This window comes from Globicephala melas, chromosome 3 (genome assembly GCF_963455315.2).
Source record: "Globicephala melas chromosome 3, mGloMel1.2, whole genome shotgun sequence".
Taxonomy (NCBI): Eukaryota; Metazoa; Chordata; class Mammalia; order Artiodactyla; family Delphinidae; genus Globicephala; species Globicephala melas.
Genome location: NC_083316.1, coordinates 55,671,338 through 55,691,800, shown reverse-complemented (window position 1 = coordinate 55,691,800; position 20,463 = coordinate 55,671,338). Strand labels below are relative to the sequence as shown.

Sequence of the window (20,463 nt, the reverse complement as noted above, 5' to 3'; positions counted from 1 at the left end):
TGATCTCCCCTCCCAAAAGTCTTATTAATGAAATCATTCAAAAACCTGCTCTTGCCCCTGTAAATGTAATATACAGCCTCTAGTCATGCCTTGCACGTAACCATGCATGTTTGGTAAATGATCACTTTTTCACTTGCACAGTCAATAGTGCCTTGTGCTAGTGTGACAAATTCTCATTTAAAAACATTTTTCTTGAAAATTGAAAAATACAAGTAATTTTGTCTCTTTTTCATACTGTAAGCGCCCAGAAGGGCTAATTTAGAGACTAATTAGCTGTACATTTCTCAAAATTCTAAGTTACGCATATTATCCTGGCTGAAATTATTTTTAATAACTAAAATGTTTAAAAAATTCTCATTAAAAAAGTTAGTAGTTACGTGAGGTGATGGATGTGCTAAGTAACCATACTGTGGTAATCACTTCACAATATATGTGTACCAAGTCATCACAGTGTATACCTTACAACTACATAAGGGTGTATGCCAATTCTATGTAAATAAAGCCGGAAGGGCAGACAAAAAAGGCTGCCTATTTTGGTAAAATGTTACGAATGTTTTTTATCAGATGAAACATACAAAATAATTTAATTAATTTAAGTGTGGTGCCAGCGATGACCGTGATTTTTCCTAAAGAGAGAAAGGTAAAAACACTCCTAAAATATCCATGAATCTTTGACTTGTGGATGGTTACTACCCATGGAATACCAACTAGTCTTGATAAAAAATCATTTTGATTTCTGACCTGGTTGTAAATGTTAACCGAAATTTTAATATAATTTACTATTTAAAAATACTCACTGTGTTCCTTTGTTGGTTGGCAAACTAGCCGCCATACGCGCAGGCCTAGGAGAGCTGAGGAAAGAGGCAGCCGCTCCAGGTTGGGAGGTGGCAGGTTTAATAAGACAGGGAACTCACAAACGAGGCTTGGCGGTGGCAGCCGCAAGACGAGGGCGTCTCCCCGCCCGCCAGCCAGAATCTTCAAAGTTTATATAGAGGCCTTATCGGGGTTCAGTCACGTATTTAGTCCAGGTGGTCTCAGCAACACCTTACTCCCTCAAGGCTTCCTCCGGCAAGCTATGGGGATGGCATGCCGTAGGGGAGAGGGGGAGGAGCCAACGATTGACTGGCTGGTTCCGGGTCAGGGGTCATCTAGCGGGTCAGGGGTCAACTGGCAGTCACGTCCTCCCCATGACCTCCTCAAACATTCTTCTGAAAATGCAACTTACCCCTGAATTATGATCTTCTATCTATATACTTCTCAAAAAACTAAACTGAGGCCTTCCCTGGTGGCGCAGTGGTTGAGAGTCCGCCTGCCGATGCAGGGGGACGTGGGTTCGTGCCCCGGTCCGGGAAGATCCCACATGCCGCGGAGCAGCTGGGCACGTGAGCCATGGCCGCTGAGCTTGCGTGTCCGGAGCCTGTGCTCCGCAACGGGAGAGGCCACAACAGTGAGAGGCCCGTGTACAGAAAAAAAAAAAAAACTAAACTGACTTCTGATACACACTGCAGCCTAAACTGAACATCACACACAAATGTTTGAAATATTAATTTTATTAGGAAAGCATTTGATAGTTGTTTTAGATCGTATAATCAATCACTTTATTTTAAAATGATGTGGCCTGAGGATACAATTAAAATATGGACTTTTCATTCATTCAACAAATATTTGAGCATCTACAAGTGCCAGGCATTGGAGATACAGGCCAAACAGGAGGATCCCTGCTCTCACAGAGCTTACATTCTAGCAGGAGGGCAATATTAAAGAAATGTTTATACTTCTTATAAACATATAAGACAGAGAAAGTGACAGAGGAAGAAGATGGTGCTCTACAAGGGCACACAACAGGTGCCTAACCCAGCCCAGGGAAATCACAGAGACAAAAGATAGGTGTTTAAGTAGAAGGGAGAAGAGAACAGTTCAGGCACAGGGAACCTCGTAGACTCTAAGGGGGCAAGGACTTCGTAGGTTTAAGGAACTGGAAGAAGTCTAGAATGGGTGGAGCACCCAGTGTGAAAAGAGGAGTCAGGGAGATGAGACTGAAGAGCTGAGGATCAAGATCCATGGAGGCCATTAGGGGTTTGGCACTTCAGGGAACCAGTGAAAGAAGTAAGGAAGGAAGCAGCATGACAGATGTGCACCTTAGAATGGCCATTCTAATTCCAGAGTGGTGGAGAGATTGGACTAGGTAAGACTGGATGCAGGTAGACCCCTTCTAAGGCCTGCATAAAAGACAAAAATAGTAGGGGAATTCAAGAGACAGTTAGGAGGCAAAATCAACAGAACTTGATGATTGAGTCTGAGGTTCCTTAGACCTGTTAGATAGACAGGTCTGGAGCTCAGGGGAGAACTATGTTAAGAACTGTCAACACAGGAATCATCCCCATTCAGATGGCAACTAAAACCATACGAAGGGCTGAAATGGCCCAGCGAGAATAAATCAAGCCATGTAAAACACATACATTCAAGGATGAGGAGGAATAAAACTCAGCCATAAAAAAGAATGAAATCTTGCCATTTGCAACAGCACGGATGGACCTTGAGGTCACTATGTTAAGTGAAGTAAGTCAGACAGAGAAAGACAAACACCATAAGATCTCACTTATATGTGGAATCTAAAAAACAAAACAAACAAAGCAAAACAGAAAACCACGCTTATAGATACAAAGAACAGATTGGTGTTTGCCAGAAAGGAGAGGGGCATGGGGTGGACAGAATGAGTGGGGGGGGTCAAAAGGTACAAGCTTCCAGCTTGTCCTGGGGACGTAACGTACAGCATGGTGACTATAGTTAATACTGTACTGCATATTTGAAAGTTGCTAAGCGAGTAAATCTTAAAAGTCCTCATCACAGGAAAAAAAAAGAAAAGTCTGTAACTGTGCTTGATGATGGATGGTAACTAGACTTATTTTCGTGATCATCTGCAGTGTATATAAATATTGAATCATTATGTTGTACACCTGAAACTAATATAATGTTATATTCAATTATATCTCAATTAAAAAAAAGGAAAAAGGAAATGTGCCAGTGGTAGGGAGAAGAGAGAATGGGGAGTTATTGTTTAATAATAGAGTTTCAATTTGGGATGATGAAAAGTTCTGGAGATGGATGGTGGCAATATAAATGTACTTAATGTCACAGAACTGCACACAAAAAAGTGGTTAAAATGGTACACTTTATGTTATGTATATTTTACCACAATTATTATTTTAATAAGAATAATTAAACAATAAGGAGATACTTTTGTGCTATTTGTATCTTTCAGAATAAGAATGCATTCACATATGACTAATGAAAAATCAAGACAAATGGTAAAGGGAAGGAGGAATGAGCAGAGGAAGTGGGGCCTGCAAAGGAAACTGAACAAGAATGGCCACGGAGGCTGGTGGAAAACCTAGAGTGTTACAGCAATGGAAGCTAAGGACAGAATTTCTAGGAGGAAGTGTTTGACTGATTTGAATGCGCCAGAGAATTAAATCAGGTAAAATCGGAAAAGGACCCACTGGTTTCAGGAACATGGAGGTCAGTGGTGACCGTGGAGAGGGCTGTTGGCAGTAGAAGCCAGAAAACGAGAGGGTGAGGAGAGAACGGGTAGGAAACAGAGCCCAGAGTGCAGACAAGAAGTCTGACAACTACGGAGAGGAGGACGGTGGTGGCTGGAGGGAAAAGTAACAGATGTTTATTTTTAAAAGTACATTAAAATATCACCATGCATAATCTGCAACGCAATCAGTTCAGTGGAAATACAACTTTATGTTAAAAATCTCAACAATACCTGGAATTTACAGATTACAGAACTTTTCATAGTACTTATGGCTTAGAAAGGATAACTCTAAGTTATTCTCTTCCTTTTCAGGGTAGTAAAGCTGAGCCATAGAAAAATTTGTCTAAGAGAATTTACAAGGAATTGAGCTGCATCAAATAAATATCATCACTGATTCTTTATTTAAAGGTAGAAAAGTATAATGCACTGTGTTAAGAAAACAATTTTACTGTAATAGCCACATATTGAAAAAGTCTAAAATTTTAAGGCTACTAATTTTTTAATTTTTGGTACATGTCCAACGGAAGATGCTTTATATTCCAATTACATCCTCAAGATACCGAAGTTAGTCTTCTGGATGGGTGCGTTGAGGGCTGCACTAAGGCTGAGACCCAGGACCAGCCTGGTGTCCACTGGATCGATAATCCCATCATCCCACAGCCTGATAAAAGAACAAAAACCGAGTGATTAGGAGTCCACCACCAAACCACCAGTTATACACCCTATGCCCAGAAATGCCGAGGAGGTTTTCCTTCAGGTAATATGTGGATCTACTGATTGGCTACTATAATCTCGCAATGGAAACAATGTTCAAGAGGGGAATAAAGAGAGAAAGAAAAATAACATGACTCTTACACAGCTTTAGGAACAGCTTACTACAAGGAACTTCAAAATAAACCCTGGTTTTATTTATTTCAGGAAAAGCTTTCCTGTCCCTCCTCTGCCCACACAAACATACAAGTCAAGTTGATATATTACTGTTATTATTATGAAGAACCGCATAAACCAAGGTAACAGTCTCCAACCAAAGCCCCTACTAGAAAAGGTATATTCCCCCAAACTCTTAAGAAACTAGGAAAATTACTGAATAGACTTCAGTACATTTTATTAATAAAATAAATACCTTCATATGTAGTTCTTTATTTTTTGCTACAATAGGAAAAACAAGTAATGGCTTTAAACTGCTTTCAGAAGAAACTCAAGTAGAAATCTTAGTTTGCTTTTCATGGACAACCTCACATTTATAAAAAAAAAAATGAGTAAGAAATATTGTTTTTTAAAGGTCATTAGTGGGTGGCAGTTTTGCTTTCTTTAAACAAACTGCCTTCAGTATCTGGACATAGCATCAATTATTAAACCATACTTACATCGACAGACCATGAATGAAATCATTGCTCATAAAATATTCACAATAGGGATCTTAAAGTATCAACAGCCAAAAAAAAAAAAAAATATTACTCTTGTAGTTTGTAACCCGGTCAATTGATTACACTCCCTTCTGAAGCCTACAGCAGAGGAATATAGCAAGCATGATGGTGCCAGGGCTGTTCCAGGTAAGAGGCCCTAATCAAATGTCTGGAAAAGTTTGATTATAAAAACAACTGAGCAGAAGAAAATTGGCATGCGGTACATGTAACATGCAAGGATTAAGAAAAACATAGGAGGTTACAGCACTGTACAGATGATGACAGAGCTCTCCGAAAAGACAGGTCTAGCCATGTTGAAGCCTAAACAGACCACAGAGTTTTATTGTTAAGCTGAGCTTTATTAAACCAGAGGAAGGTGCCATAAGCTGGCTTGAAAATCCTTTCATCTTTGAAACAAAGTTGGTGTCTCCATGCCACCAACTGTTTCAACAGAAGGGTGAAACATCTATAAATTAAAAGAAAAACCTTGTTTTTCAATATTAATTTCCAAAGATAAGTCTATCTGGGCCATATGCTCTCCTGTCTTGAATATCATCCACTAAAAACAATAATAATCTAAGTATGAAAATAATAAAGGATTCAGTCTTTCTTAAGAGATGACTTAGCCAGGGCTGAAAAACAAATTAATGGTTCACACAAAATATGCTATTTTTCAAAGTTTAATACTCTAACTGCCCTTGTGAATTTCAAAGTCTTATGTAAAAACAAACAAAAAACTGTAGGTGAGCTTACAATGTATATTTTCTCTTTAACCTTTTATATGATTTTCTATTTCCTCTTTGCTTCTACTGGCTACTACGTAAGCCTATTTAAATGATGATAAAAAGAATGTTTATTTCTTAAATCAAAGACTACAAAATATTTTGTTCTCAATTAAGAGAATCAATGACCCACCACAGCAAAATATACCTGTACATTTTTGCTTGCAGAAATACATGTTAACAAGAAGACAAACAGGCTTTTCAAAAATCCCAAATGGTATTAATTGAATTTTGAAACTAATTATGCTCTGAGAAATAAATATGTTCAATCTTTCCTGCCCCCCAACATCAGGAGCAGTGCCTGCCACAAAAGATGCATTTGAGGAGCTGACATGGATTTTAACGTTCGATTTTCTTTCCCCCCTCCTCTCCAGTCTGCCTTCACGATAAATGGCATAAATCACAGCATAACCCAATTTTTAAAGGACACAAATAGTTATTTTCTTTTTTCCATCTGCCCAAGGGATAAAAGAAAAACATGAAGCTTCAATTATTCTTCAGAATGTAGAACATTGAAGTTGTTGAAAAAAGAGGTATGAAAGCACACGCATGTCTCCAACGGGGACAGCTGTGATAATTTATTACCTCATTTAAGTGGTGTAAGAAACAAACAGAATAAGAACCGCCATGGTGTGTGAGGTAGTTGCTTAGTGTTGACATGTGGATCCTGGCCATGAATAATCACCTTCTGAATGCACAAGCTCACTTGTTAACAAGTGTCAGTAAGTGTTCAACCATTTTCATCTTTAAATGGGGTAAAAACAAAATCATCAGAGAGGAGGATGACAGGAACCCATTACTGCAGAACTAATTCCTGAAAGTGACACAGCCAGGACTATAATTCTCAACTTCCCAGCCCCAGTGTGGTCCACCTCTGGCCACAGTGCTCCTGCAGGCCTTGGACCACTTCAGCTAGGAGCGGGATAAGGGAAGAGGGGTGGAGAGTGGCAGAATCACACCAATAGTGATGGATCCAAAGCCCAGCCTGGGAGAAGGAGCAGCATTTCAGCAGTAAGCATTCCCATTATAGAAACAACAGTACAAAATTGTGTCCAAATGTTATTTTTTGGTTCCCATGAGGGCTGGACCATGCCAACTGCTCAGATCTCTGTAAAGCTGCTGCCCTGACTGCCAAGATGTGCCCATCAAGGAGTCAGTTATTCTCTGGCTCTCACCTTGCACTGGAATAGTAAGGGTTTCCTTCCTCTTCAAACCTCTTAATGATGGGCTCTTTCAAAGTTGCTTCATCAGCACTGGAGAACTGAAAGAAAAGCGACAATGAGTAAGTCTGATGCAGGGGAACAACAGATCCACTCAAGAGAACCTCAAGAAAAAAGGGGCAACAGATTTCATGAACGATAATCTTACAACCAACACCTGCACATTGATGTATAGATTACGTGTGATGCTTTACCATACATGATCTCACCTGAGACATGAGTATCAAATTAGTGTGCTGTTATATCTCCCTTATCAGAGCCAATGTCCTGAGGCTGTTTAATGTCAGGTCAAAACCAAAGGTATCACATATTCCAGCAGGGTATAGCAATGGATGTGAATTATACAATATAACAAAGGGCTATATTACATCTTGCAGTTTCTGTATAAGGAGGTGGAAAAGTAGGATGTTTTCATTCAAAATAGCTAAAATTTTAAACATTTTAAAGCTTAAAGGGATAAAACAATAAGGCCCGTTTTAAATAACCTCTTCAATTTTCCAGATGGCTGAGAGAGACTTTTCCCTAATTAAAAATTTAATGGCTTGCCCATCCGTACTGCCAGAAACAAGTGATAATTCAGATGTTAAAATCTTTATGCAAACTAATTTTGAAATCCTGAAAAGTATTTTCAACTTAAAAAATATTCCACACCAAAAACCAAGTGATTTTTTTTCAAATAAATCCAACCTTTTATGTACTTCCATCGTTTAATATCATTTATAGGTCCAGAATTTGGACGGAGAAGCACTAAAATCCTATACTTTCCTTTCACATATAAAAATAGATGAATTCATATATCTGTATATCAAATTAATCAAAACACAACTATTTAATAAGATATTGCCATGCTGGGCTAGAATTTAAGACATGCCTTCAAAGTATCAGGTAGAATTTCATATCCCCCACTCCCCACTACATACACACAAAAGTAAAACTTTCCTCTGGCTTGGATACTAGTTAGTACTAAAGTGCATCTGAAACTTCAACTTAAGTCTGCAGAGTTACTGTTGCTTGGAAAAGATAGCTGGGGATGTGAGGCACGGATGAGACACATTCAGGGAGGCAGGAACCACCCTCTGGCTTTATATTATCCCCACTCTACAAACCAGGCGGTTGACCAGATGATCAATCTCTAAATGGCAGAAGTGAGAGCCTGAGAAGGCAGGGCCTCCTCCACATTATGCCTCGTTACGATGAAACAGTGCACCTAAGCAACTTTAGGAACATGCACCAATCATTTTATAGGCCTGCTGTTTACATAAAATAGTTGTAAGTTATAATAAAATGTAATGCAAAATTTCAGATGAATCTCTAACAGAGCCACAAACGAAAGAATCCATCTCAAAAGCAGCTATTTGCTGATTTGCTTTTCATTAAGCTTCCAGTGCCCTTTCCCTCCTTCTTCATTGATACTTCCACGGTATAATAATGGTATTCAATTCTCATTACACAACAGGGCCCTCCCACTAGAGGTATCCTTAACAACAATCTAAAAGTAAAATAGGAAACACAAAATTCTGCTGCTTTAGGTCATAAAATCAAAGACATAAGTCAGATTTATTTAAATCTCACTAACTGCAAATGACTAAGAATCAAACATCTTTATGCCTCAGGCACCCAGAGACAAAAGAGTTTGTTAAGTGTTTTCTTGGAGATTCTGAAAAGTTTGTAAATTACCACAAGAAGGTACTTCAAGTGAAATGGCTCTAAAAAGAGAAATGGAGAATGTATAAGTGTAAGTTGCTAAAACAATTTCCAGGTCAGCGTCTTCTAGATAAAGCCAGGCCCTGAATGTTGGAATCCTAGCCACAGACTTGGAGGGGTTTTGGGTATGCTGCTCCCTGGCTCCACAATGTTCTGGTGAAAGTCAAACCTGGAGACAAAGAAACAGCATTTACCTGTTTCCCTTCCCGTGCTCTTTGGTCCTTTGCTACTGTCGCTAGCACATTAGCTGCCTGCTCTCCTCCCATCACTGAGATGCGAGCATTTGGCCACAGGTAGAGAAATCTTGGGCTATGGGGGGAAAAAGGAAAGAATGATCAAATGAATTCACAGAGATTTTCAGAGGCCCATGTTTACCTTTTAAATCAGTGGTTCTTCATTCTGGCTGCACATTACAATTATCCGGGGATTAAAAAAAAAACAATGCCTAGAACCCACCCCAGAGTAATCTCCCGCAGTGGGGCTTCAGCATGGTAGAATTTTTAAGTTCTCCATGTGATTCTGACGTCTATTTTGATAAACAGTATTTTTCCATTTCATCCAAATTTACTGGGCAAAAAAGTATTCAAAATATCCTCTCATTATGTGCAGTTATGTGCTGTTTTCCATTCCTAAAATTGGTGATACGTGCCTTCTCCCTTTATTTTTTAGTTTTAACAGGGGATTCTCAAGTTTGTTAACACTTTTAAACAAAGCAACTTTGGGCTTTCCTGATTCTTCTGTCTTTATAATGTTTGTACTTTATTATGTCCTGTTTTTATTTTTCTTGTTTTAATATGCTGCTCTTCTTTGAACCTCTTCAGCTGGCTGCTTGGCTCACTGATTTTCAGCCTTACCTCTCTTCCAGTATATAATATATAATTAAGTCTACACACCTGTCTCAAAGCAAGACTTTAGACACATCACACAAGTTATGACATGTAGTATTTTCATTATCAGCCATTCCAAAATATTTCCTGATTCCCACTGTGGATTTCTTCCAAGTGGTACTTTTAGCATTAAATTTCATTTCACGCCGCCAGATGATACAGATTATGGTATAACTGATTAAGATTTGAGAATGTCATTCTGTATTTCAAATAGCCTTGACGTAAACTGACCATTCATAATGATCCTTGAAGTATGATTCATGCTTTCAGAGAAAATCATGACAACCACCTACCTAAATGCTCTGCCACACATCCCATAGTTTCCAGCCCCGTAAGAGCCCCCGATAATGACAGTTATCTTCGGCACATTGGCACAGGCTACGGCAGTCACCATCTTGGCGCCATCCTTGGCAATTCCTTCAGCTTCGTACTCTCTACCAACCATAAATCCTGTGAGAACAGAAAGAGAGCCTCAGGGTGATGAGATTAGTGTGCAGAAGTCATTTTCACCAAGGTGCTAGAAGGACGTCTTGCCAACCTTAGATTTTACCACAGGCCTCTCACCCGAATAAAATATTTATATGTGAAATATGCCCCCCACAAATTTGCATTAAAAGGTAAAATAAAATTTTCTCTAATCATTTAAAACATTGTTTAAGTGGTTCATCTGGATGCGCACAGAGATCCTCAAACAAGATAAGAATGCAACGTATCTTCAAGAAATTATCTCAGAACAATAGCTTGGTGATGAAAGAACAGGATATGGCAAGCTGAGGAAAAAGTACTATGGCAAGCCCAACTGTGAGGGCTTTAGGATTCACTGACCTCGTTTAAAATATAGATTATTCCTTCTGAAGCACTGCTTTAAAACTTTGATGAAATAAAATTAATGTTTCATAGAGATGCTGAGTCCCTGTCAGCGACTCAATAGCAAGATAAAAGAATTCTCATTATAATTATAGGATTCTTCTACTTCTCCAAGCTCCCACCCCCGGCTCTGTTGAAACTGGTCTGCAGCGTCACTGTGCTTTCCAGGCCTTGGGGTTCTTCCTCTTCACCTTATAAACGTTGCATCAGGCTTCATTTGTCTCCCTGCGCACCCACAGACGCACATGCCTACGTGATGGTCGCTGTTCTTGCTTTGCGAATCTCCATAATGGGTAATCCAATTCAATTAAACCATTTTTTATGGATCACTTGTACTTGCTGTGGATACAACAGTACGGATGTAACAAGCCCTGCCCCAACCAGGCACCATCTGCTTCCTCTAGTCACCTCCCTGCCCTCTGAACTGGGCCCTCAGAATAGCTCAGACACTCCTTTATCTATTTTATCTCGACTCCCTGTAACATTCCCACAATAGCTATCTCAAATATCGACTCTCTTTAAAAGCCCTCACCCACCACCCACCACCCTATCACCCCACTATGCCTCTAGTCCCCGTGAGTGATTTTGCCTTGAAAAAGAATACCGAGGCCATCTCACTTGGCTTTCTCTAACCCTTCTGTTTCTCACCATAAAGAACAACATAATCATGCTGCCTTTCTTCCTTTACTCTCATCTCTGTGGAAGAAATTAGAGTTACTCAAAGATTATCCCTGAGCCCTTTCTCTTCTCTCTGGGTGTTATCTATTCCCACAGCTTTAAACACCATCTCCATGTTCTAAGGTTGTCTCCACGTTCGCCTCCAGCTAACACACCTCTTCGGTGCTCAAGACTTTTCAACTGCCCACCATATATTTCCAAATGGATACATCTGAGGTCCCTCAAATGCAATGTTGAAAAACCAAACTCAAACTCTGCTCTCTGACCCCAACCCAACAAAAAATAAAGCACAGCGAAAATGTAGGAATCTTCCAAGCACACGGTCTAACTTACTGGTGGTTAATAAATCATGAGTCATTATTAGAAACAAGGTCTCTGGCCTAGTGAAGCTTCAGAGTACTTTTACATGCCCTCTTAGAAGGTTTGCCACATAGGGCCCTCTCTGGCTGCCACCTGGATATAACTCCGCTCAAGAGTCATCTAACCAGATATCTTAAACTTAAGAACAGCACCAGATGAAGATGTTTTAGCACCAGTACTATGTAAAGCCCTGCTGACTGCCAAGGCCAAACTCCTTCTCATAAAGGCATGCCTGATCCCAACAACTAATTAAGGACTTCTTCCTTTGAACCTGAGATAACCACACATGACTTAGAACAGTGGTCCCCAACATTTTGTGGCACCAGGGACCGGTTTCATGGAAGACAATTTTTCCATGAGTGGGGTGGCGGCGGGCGGGGGGGAAGGCTCAGGCAGTAATGTGAGCCACGGGGAGCAGCAGAGGAAGCTTCACTCCCTCGCCCACCACTCACCTCCTGCTGTGCGGCCTGGTTCCTAACAGGCCATGGATCAGTACCAGTCCGCGGCCCAGGGGTGGGAACCCCTGACTTAGAAGACTGGGGGAAACATTTTTTTTAGCTAATCAACATATCGGAGTGCCTCCTATCTGTCAGGCACCATGCAACACACAAAAAGTATAAATAGGAGAATCACAGAATGCCAGGAAGAAGAACTCTAGAACCCTAAGAGCCCTTAAAAATCATTTCACCTGCCATGTTAGGATCACCCATGGAACATGAAATCAGACAGTTGACATTGGTCTTATCATTCTCTGGAGTCAAAACACAAATCGCGGAACTTCCCTGGTGGTCCAGTGGTAAAGAATCTGCCTTACAATGCAGGGGACACGGGTTTGATCCCTGGTCAAGAAACTAAGATACTACATGCCAGGGCAACTAAGCCTGTGCGCCACAACTACTGAGCACGTGTGCCTCAACTAGAGAGCCTGCAGCTGCAAACTACAGAGCCCATGCACTCTGGAGCCCATGTGCCACAGAGCCTGCGCACCACAACTAGAGAGAGAAAACCCCCGCCACAACTAGAGAGAAGCCTGCGCGCCGCAACGAAAGAGCCTGCGTGCCACAACTAAGACCCAACGCAGCCAAAAATTAAATAAATAAATAAATAAATAAATAATCTTAAAAAAAAACACCTCAAATCCCAGACTTTGGTTCAGGATGTGCATGTCCATTTAAGATGTTGCTTCAGGTAGAATTAACTGCACGATGAAAGATAAGGAAAAGGGAGGACCACAGCATGTACTTAAAATCCTTTATGGGGAACAAAGTACTGGGAAAGAGACCATGGGTCAGATAACACCCTCCAGCACTAATGAGAGTGTTACTGGCTGAGAACACTCTGCTGTTTTCTGGGTGGGTGGGTGCACATGTGCAGGAGTAAAGGAAGGCCACTCAAATGTCTGATACACTTGAAACTCAGAAATTGCTTCACTCAAAAACATGGATAAATTCCCCCAAATATTTAAGATTCTTGAAGTGTTAACCTTTAAAGATAATCTAGAGAGAGCATGTCCAATAAAGCTTTCTGTTATGATGGAAGCATTCTATGTCTGCACTGTCCAATACATGAGCCATACTGGACACTGCAGCTCTTGAATAAATGCACCCAAACTGGTTAAGCTGTTTTCTTTTTCTTTTTTTTTTGGCTGCGTTGGGTCTTCGTTGCTGCGTGCAGGGTTTCTCTAATTGCTGACAGCAGGGTCTACTCTTCGTTGCAGTGCACGGGCTTCTCATCGCGGTGGCTTCTCTTGTTGCGGAGCATGGGCTCTAGGCATGCAGGCTTCAGTAGTTGCGGCATGGACTCAGTAGTTGTGGCTCGCAGGCTCTAGAGCACAGGCTCAGTAGTTGTGGTGCACGGGCTTAGTTGCTCTGTGGCATGTGGGATCTTCCCGGACCAGGGCTCGAACCCGTGTCCCCTGCATTAGCAGGCGGATTCTTAACCACTGCGAGGCCACCAGGGAAGTCCAAGCCATTTTCTTACCAGTAATGTTTTGAAGAAACAGCAGAGGGATATTCCTTTGGCAGCATAACTGGATAAAATGAGCTCCCTATAAGCAAATAAAATAAAAATCTTTTTAGTGGGAGGTTAACAAATTTAATCATCATTTACCCTGCAAGCAACACATTTGGGTCAAAGAAAGAGTACCCTTTGCTTGGCTAGTCTGACCTTATAGTAACAGTAATAATAATACTACCATGGGGACCCACTGTCAATGGAACGTGATTACAATTTGCACTGTTTTGCACAGGCACCTGTGTGATCACTGGCACATGACTGCAGGCCAACTCCTGTATCAGAGATGAAGTCAACCACTAATATTCCAAACAGCAAGTGAAACTTCAGGAACAGAGAAGAAGGAATTGCTTGTCAATGAGAATTTCTGAGCCTCACCAGAAGGCAATTCTCTGGTTCTCCACTTTAAAAAAGATAGAATATAAACCCTTCTGGGATACCTACGTTTTGATCATCACTTGAAATTCTTTCATGCACCAAGATGATAGTAAAAATATATCTTTCTTACCAACATACTTGAAATAAAGGGGATTTTTTTTTTTTTTTTTTTTTTTGGCTGCGTTGGGTCTTCATTGCTGCGCGTGGGCTTTCTCTAGTTACGGCAAGCGAGGGTTACTTTTCATTGTGGTGTGCAAGCTTCTGATTGCGGTGGCTGCTCTTGTTGCAGAGCACAGGCTCTAGGTGTGCGGGCTTCAGTAGTTGTAGCTCGCAGGCTCTAGAGCGCAGGCTCAGTAGTTGTGGCACACGGGCTTAGTTGTTCCGTGGCATGTGGGATTTTCGCAGACCAGGGCTCGAACCCGCGTCCGCTGCATTGGAAGGCAGATTCTTAACTACTGTGCCACCAGGGAAGCCCAAATGGGATTTTAGATGAGTGCTAGACACCTTTTAACCTTGAGTTTAGGAAATTAGTTATTTAATGACACAAAAATATAACTATTCCAGGGGCTTCCCTGGTGGCGCAGTGGTTGAGAGTCCGCCTGCTGATGCAGGGGACACGGGTTCATGCCCCGGTCTGGGAAGATCCCACATGCCGTGGAGCGGCTGGGCCCGTGAGCCATGGCCGCTGAGACTGCACGTCCAGAGCCTGTGCTCCGCAACGGGAGAGGCCACAACAGTGAGAGGCCCACGTACCGCCAAAAAAAAATATATATATATATATATATATATATAAAACTATTCCTTTCCCTATCTTCTAAAGATTATGTGAGTAAGAAAACACTTAAAGCTGTTTCCTTTATATTTTACTCTCTATTTGCAGATGCTTTTAACTTAGCTGGAAATGCCTTGGCAAGTACAAGATTGCAAAGCAATTGCTCGACCTCAAATACGAGAACGAGGAAATCACACAGACTTGTGGGGCTTACCTCAACAAATGAAATGTCAGACAGAGGCCAAACATAGCTCTCCTCCTGGATTTATCTGTGACAAGCCAACAAATAAAACAAGGCGGCGTTTGTTGGCCTCAGTCTGACATACCTTCTATTGAAATAAGTATATTATATAGTCATTAAAAGTCAGTGTATTAGGGGCTTCCCTGGTGGCTCAGTGGTTAAGAATTCACCTGCCAATGCAGGGGACACGGGTTCGAGCCCTGCTCCGAGAAGATCCCACATGCCATGGAGCAAATAAGCCTGTGCGCCACAACAATTGAGCCTGAGCTCTAGGGCCCATGAGCCACTACTGAAGTCCGCACGCCTAGAGCCCGTGTTCCACAACAAGAGAAGCCACCGCAATGAGAAGCCCGCACACCGCAACGAACAGTGGCCCCCACTCGCCACAACTAGAGAAAGCCTGCACTCAGCAACAAAGACCCAATGCAGCCAAAAATAAATAAATTAAATAAATTTTAAAAAAAAGTCAGTGTATTAGAAATATTTAATATTTTGGAAACGCTCACTATACATACTATTAAGTGAAAACCAGCAAAACTTCCCTATATATGGCAAAACCAATTTTGTTTAAAAAAAGAGGAGGACTAGAAAAAACTAAGGAACCATAATAAAATGTTACTCAAGGTTATTTCTGGCATGAATGTAGGTGACTTTTATTTTTATTTTTACTCTCTTATTTTCATCTTATAATCTCAGTGGGGGAACAATAATGAATAGCAAAATCCAGAAACTAATTTTACTAATAAAACATTCTGCCAAAGACAAATTCTTCCTAATTAGGGTATGAAAGTGCTTAATTGCCTGTTACCTGCCTCAGTAAGAGAACGTTTACCTTGTTATTCACTCTATCATTTGAAGAGGAAAAACAGGGCTAAACTTTTTTATTTTCTTAAGAAAATATTTTATCAAATAAGTACATGAATTACATTTATCCAAGTTTAGGTAAATCTGAGACAATGATGTATGAAATTGAATACTAAGCCAAAATATATTCATGAATTCCCTCTTTTAAAACCAGAGCTTCAGTAACAAGACCCACTATCTTTCTGTTTCCAAAAAGTGAAAATATAATCAAGTTAAACTGATTATGGGATAGGCTAGAGCAGGTCATGTCTCAGAACCATATGAACAGTATGTTTGAACCCCTCGAATGCATGAAACACTTTCAAGACAAGTATTCCTGTATTCTTAGAAAATGTATACATCATCTACAGCAGTTATAATTCAAGTATCAAGAGAACTTTCCTAAAACAAACATTTGTATTTTTAACAGTGCTCAAGACAGTTCATCATATTCACGTAAACCTCCCTAAAGCTGTTTCAAACATTTAACACGCATACACATACATGTTCACACGTATAGGCACACAATGTTCTGTTTGTTAAGGCATCTGGTTAAATATTTTAAAGATTTTATGCAATAATTTTCATTCATTACTTGATAATGTTTAAATTAAAACAGAAAAACCTTGAAACATTTTTAACAGTACTTGCCTTTTTTGCAGATTCAGAAAAGAGAACTCCATTGTTTCCAACGATACCTACTGGGTATCCAAATATTCTAGCAAATCCTCAAAAGAAAATTGAAAAAAATATGTATATATTTCAGAGGGCTTTTAATTCACAACGAACAGACATATTTATACATTGTTTAATTTCAAATCAATGTTTAAAATGTAGAGATTTCGTCTATGGTACAAAATAGCTCATGGCATAATTTATTTCTAAGGTACTGGAGTCTGGGTTTTTTGCTTTCTTGAAAGGGGTGTGTTACATATAAAGTTATCCACTTGTCTGACCAACCAGTTTGGTTAGATGATTGGATTAGTGTCATCCGTTCATTCATGTAACATATATGAGTGCCTACTATGTACCAGACACGAAGGGTGTTCTGATATAGAACAAATCAGAGACACAGATCCCTTTAAAGGTCAATGTTCAGAGCCATCGGCCAGTTTCAGGTGACTAGCTTGCCTTAAAACGCCTGAGGTAATGACAGGCCCTTGAAATAAAAGGGATAAACTCAGCAAAGACAAACTTTTTTAAAAAGCAGGAATGCAGTCAAGCCTGGTGGTAACCTAGTTTAAGGTAAGAAATCCAGTTAAGCTTAGAAGAATGAATCACTACACTTTCATTTTCTCTGTGTTTGCATCTTTTTCTTTCTCCTTTCCACAAGTTTGGTTTTTGTCTCAATATCACTTCCACTACCACTCCACACACACACACACACACACACATACACACACACACACACACACACACACACACACACACACACACACGAGAAATAAGAGAGAAGAAAAAGGGGGAAGAAAACCCTGTTATTTTGTGAAGTAGACACTTTAGGTGGTTCCAAGAGGCTATTTTGTAAATATGAAGGACGTGACTAGAGACATTCCCAAGAGTGATTTTCAGGTGTCAAATACTTGGAAGCCAAGTGTCAACAAACTGCTTGTGAGAGGGGTCACAGGAAGCTCAATGCCAAAGTTCCTGGACCAGGCTCTGTGTCCAAGCTCAAGCTTGGACAGGCTGCCACTAAGACCCCTGGCGTGGGCCGCCCAACACAAAGCAGGTGCTCAAAGAATGAATGGATAAGAGAGAATGTCAACCTACTGACAAGCCAGAACACCGAATTTTTTAACTTACTTTTGTTCTTTACTCTGGCTTTGTCTTGATTTATTTTTTAAAATCCTTATGTTTATTTAATATGTTAAAATGAAACACTGATTTGCTGGTCACCTTGATTTCTCTTGTTCTTTCAGACCTACAATCCCAGCCCAAACCCTAGGCTACACACCCTAAATGGCACTGCCACTTACAGAGGCAATTCAGAAAGGGGCAAACCTCCCCAAAGTTCTAACAATTCACTCTGAGTCCTGACCCATCCCATAAAAAGAGCTGGGAATCCAGCACGTGTCTCAGCAGCACGGTGCTACTCCTGAAGGTGTTCTGCCCTGTGAGCTGTTTAAACTTTCCATCCACCCTTAGTCCTGCTGAGTAGGGCGCATGCCCCACTACACTAGGGTCACCCATGGAGGGAGCACCTTCACCAACTTCCTATCGGCCAAACAAGAAAGCAAAATGTCTACGAAACTCCTAGGCCTACCTATGGCAAGCGCGGGGGAAGGAGGAAAGCTGTAAGAACTGCCAGAGACACCTGATCCTTACAAAAATCTGTCCTTCTCCCTCCTCACTCCCACTCATGGCCCCCGCATTCATCCCTCCCTCCTCCTTTCATGCCCCCTCCCCCTCATACCCCCTTTCATCCTCTCTTACTACCTCCTCACCCTCTCATTCCCCCTTCGCCCTCTCATTCCTCTCTTCTCTCTCTCACTGCCCCCCGCCCACCCAAACCTTATTTGAATTCCAGTACAGAAGAGGTGGAGATCTACCATCTGGTAGATCTACCCCTGGTATTTTAGGGAGCAAAGGTACCACAAGTATTTTAGCAAGTCCAGGGCAAATACATAAAAACAGATGACAAAGCCCACCCATCCATCTCTGAGAAAGAAGCAGAAACAGTTCTGACTTGTTTTAAACGGCTGCACAATGAGGGTTACATCCTGAACTATTTGGGGACAAATCCTGTCTATATATCAAAGAAAAAGCTCTTAATCACTTAAACACCTAAATACAAACACATAAATTCTACTTCCAGTGTGAACCCTTCTCTTGCTCATAAATCAGACCAGGAGAAACTGCTGTGACTTATCCTTAAGACTCAATGTATATTTGCAATTTGGATTTTTGCAGCTAGTTGTTTGTCCTACTCTGGTATGCTGTCTTCAGATTAACTACTACATTTTGGAGCTTCTTTAAGACCAAGTAAAATGCCCAAATTTGTTTTGCCATTTGTCCAAAATAGATTACTATGGACCTGGTGTCTATGTTTCAAATATTTCTTCAAAGGCCTACGAACGTAACAGTTTAGGTGAATGAATTAACTTTTATAAACATTCTTATTTTGTTTTTTCAGACTTGGTATTCTGTCCTGTATTCTCAATCTAGTCTTTGTGTGGATCAACGTAAGACCTACACAGAGGCGGTGAGAAGGTTTAACTCAGTCTACAGTCTTCTGGGAAACTAAAACATCACACGAAACTTCACGGTCGAATTGAAGACTAAAGAATAAAGAAGACAGTGCTGAAATGTTCAAAATAATTATAGTCATCCAGAGAAATTTTAAAAACTACAAATATTTTTGTTAATTTTACTATGATAAGAGCCTTTTTATACAGCTAATGCTACAAAGTCACAGAATAATGGTCTGGACCAGAGCATCTTGCCCTTATCATTTTAAATTCTGGATCCATGAAGGCATTCAGCTGCAAGTGATCTTTACAAAACAGCTCCTTTTGAGTACTGACTCACACGTTTATACCACTCTAAATAACAAAGCTCATGCCAAGTGCATCAGGGCCGTGAGACAAGAGATCACTTATTTTCAAAGCAGCATAAAACGTTCACATTTTCAGTTCTTCATCTTTATACCTGTAACTAATGTGTCTCCATATAAGGCTTTAAATTCATTGAATCTGCTTCCATCCACGATTCTAGCAATGACCTAAGAGGAAAAATAACAATGTCCCTGAGCAATTATATTATAAAAGAATTTTTGCATTCAACTTATTTGTAAGGAAAACAAATTTGTAATGAAGTTGTCACTTTCACAAAATTTCACCCTACTCAGAAAATCTTCTCAATAGAATTTCACTTGATATGCATGGTTAATGCCCTGAAGTCATTCTTGGCCCTGATTTTACACTTTACTATAAAAGCAACAGCTCCATGCTGTATACCAGAGAAGCACAGAGACTACATGGGCTGGTTGCTAGACTCACAGCTTCAGGGGCTGTCAAATGTATTGGCCAAGAGTCAGGGATTCAATCAGAAAGCAAGGTCCTACTACATGTCACAGGGAATCATACTCAATATTTTGTAATAACCTATAAGGGAAAAGAATCTGAAAAAGAATATATATAAAACTGAATCACTGTGCTGTACACCTGAAGTTAACACAACATTGTAAATCAACTATACTTTAATTAAAAGATTTTATTAAGGAAAAAAAAAGAAGAAGAAAGAAAGCAAGGTCCAGCCTTACAGTCAGAAGACTTAGGCTCCAATCTAGGGTATAACATATGATTTATTGATTTATGTGTCCTAGAGTAAGGCATTTAACCCCTCTGAGTCTCGGTTCTCACTTCTGCAAAGATGGAACAAAGTTGTGAAGATATGATGAACTAGTAATAAAGGAACCTAAGAAAATAATGCTGAGATGAAGAACCAGCTCTGACTCCCAGCTTCTCCCAGCTCTACCACTGGGAAACTAGAGTGACAGGCTGGTTACTTAAAATCCCTGAAGCCTCAGTTTCCTCATCTGTTTAAAAAAAAAAAGTAATAACAATAATAATAATACTTAAGAGGTAATAACATTGCCTGGTACTAATCAAAGGGTAGCTATTATTATTTTTTTTTTTTTTTGGGTAGCTATTATTATTAAGCCTTCAATAAAGGCTCATTGATTCTGAATCTGATACACATACACACACACACACACACACACACACATATAATTAATCTACACAAAGTTACTAGCTTATCCTCCATATTC

At 40.3% G+C, this 20,463-nt stretch overlaps 1 protein-coding gene across 1 annotated transcript in view; it reads right to left on the bottom strand.

Moving 5' to 3' along the window:
* Window positions 1–1,532: 1,532 nt before the first annotated feature.
* The window catches only part of MCCC2 (methylcrotonyl-CoA carboxylase subunit 2), a 63,758-nt gene continuing 44,827 nt past the window's right edge, over window positions 1,533–20,463 (bottom strand). The window contains exons 11-17 of the mRNA XM_060295870.1: window positions 19,341–19,413; window positions 16,340–16,420; window positions 13,426–13,488; window positions 9,834–9,990; window positions 8,848–8,962; window positions 6,905–6,990; window positions 1,533–4,202 (exon numbers count right to left, since the gene is read on the bottom strand). Coding sequence (XP_060151853.1) covers window positions 4,085–4,202; window positions 6,905–6,990; window positions 8,848–8,962; window positions 9,834–9,990; window positions 13,426–13,488; window positions 16,340–16,420; window positions 19,341–19,413 — 693 coding nt within the window. The 3' untranslated portion in view covers window positions 1,533–4,084. The remainder of the gene's footprint in view (window positions 4,203–6,904; window positions 6,991–8,847; window positions 8,963–9,833; window positions 9,991–13,425; window positions 13,489–16,339; window positions 16,421–19,340; window positions 19,414–20,463) is intronic.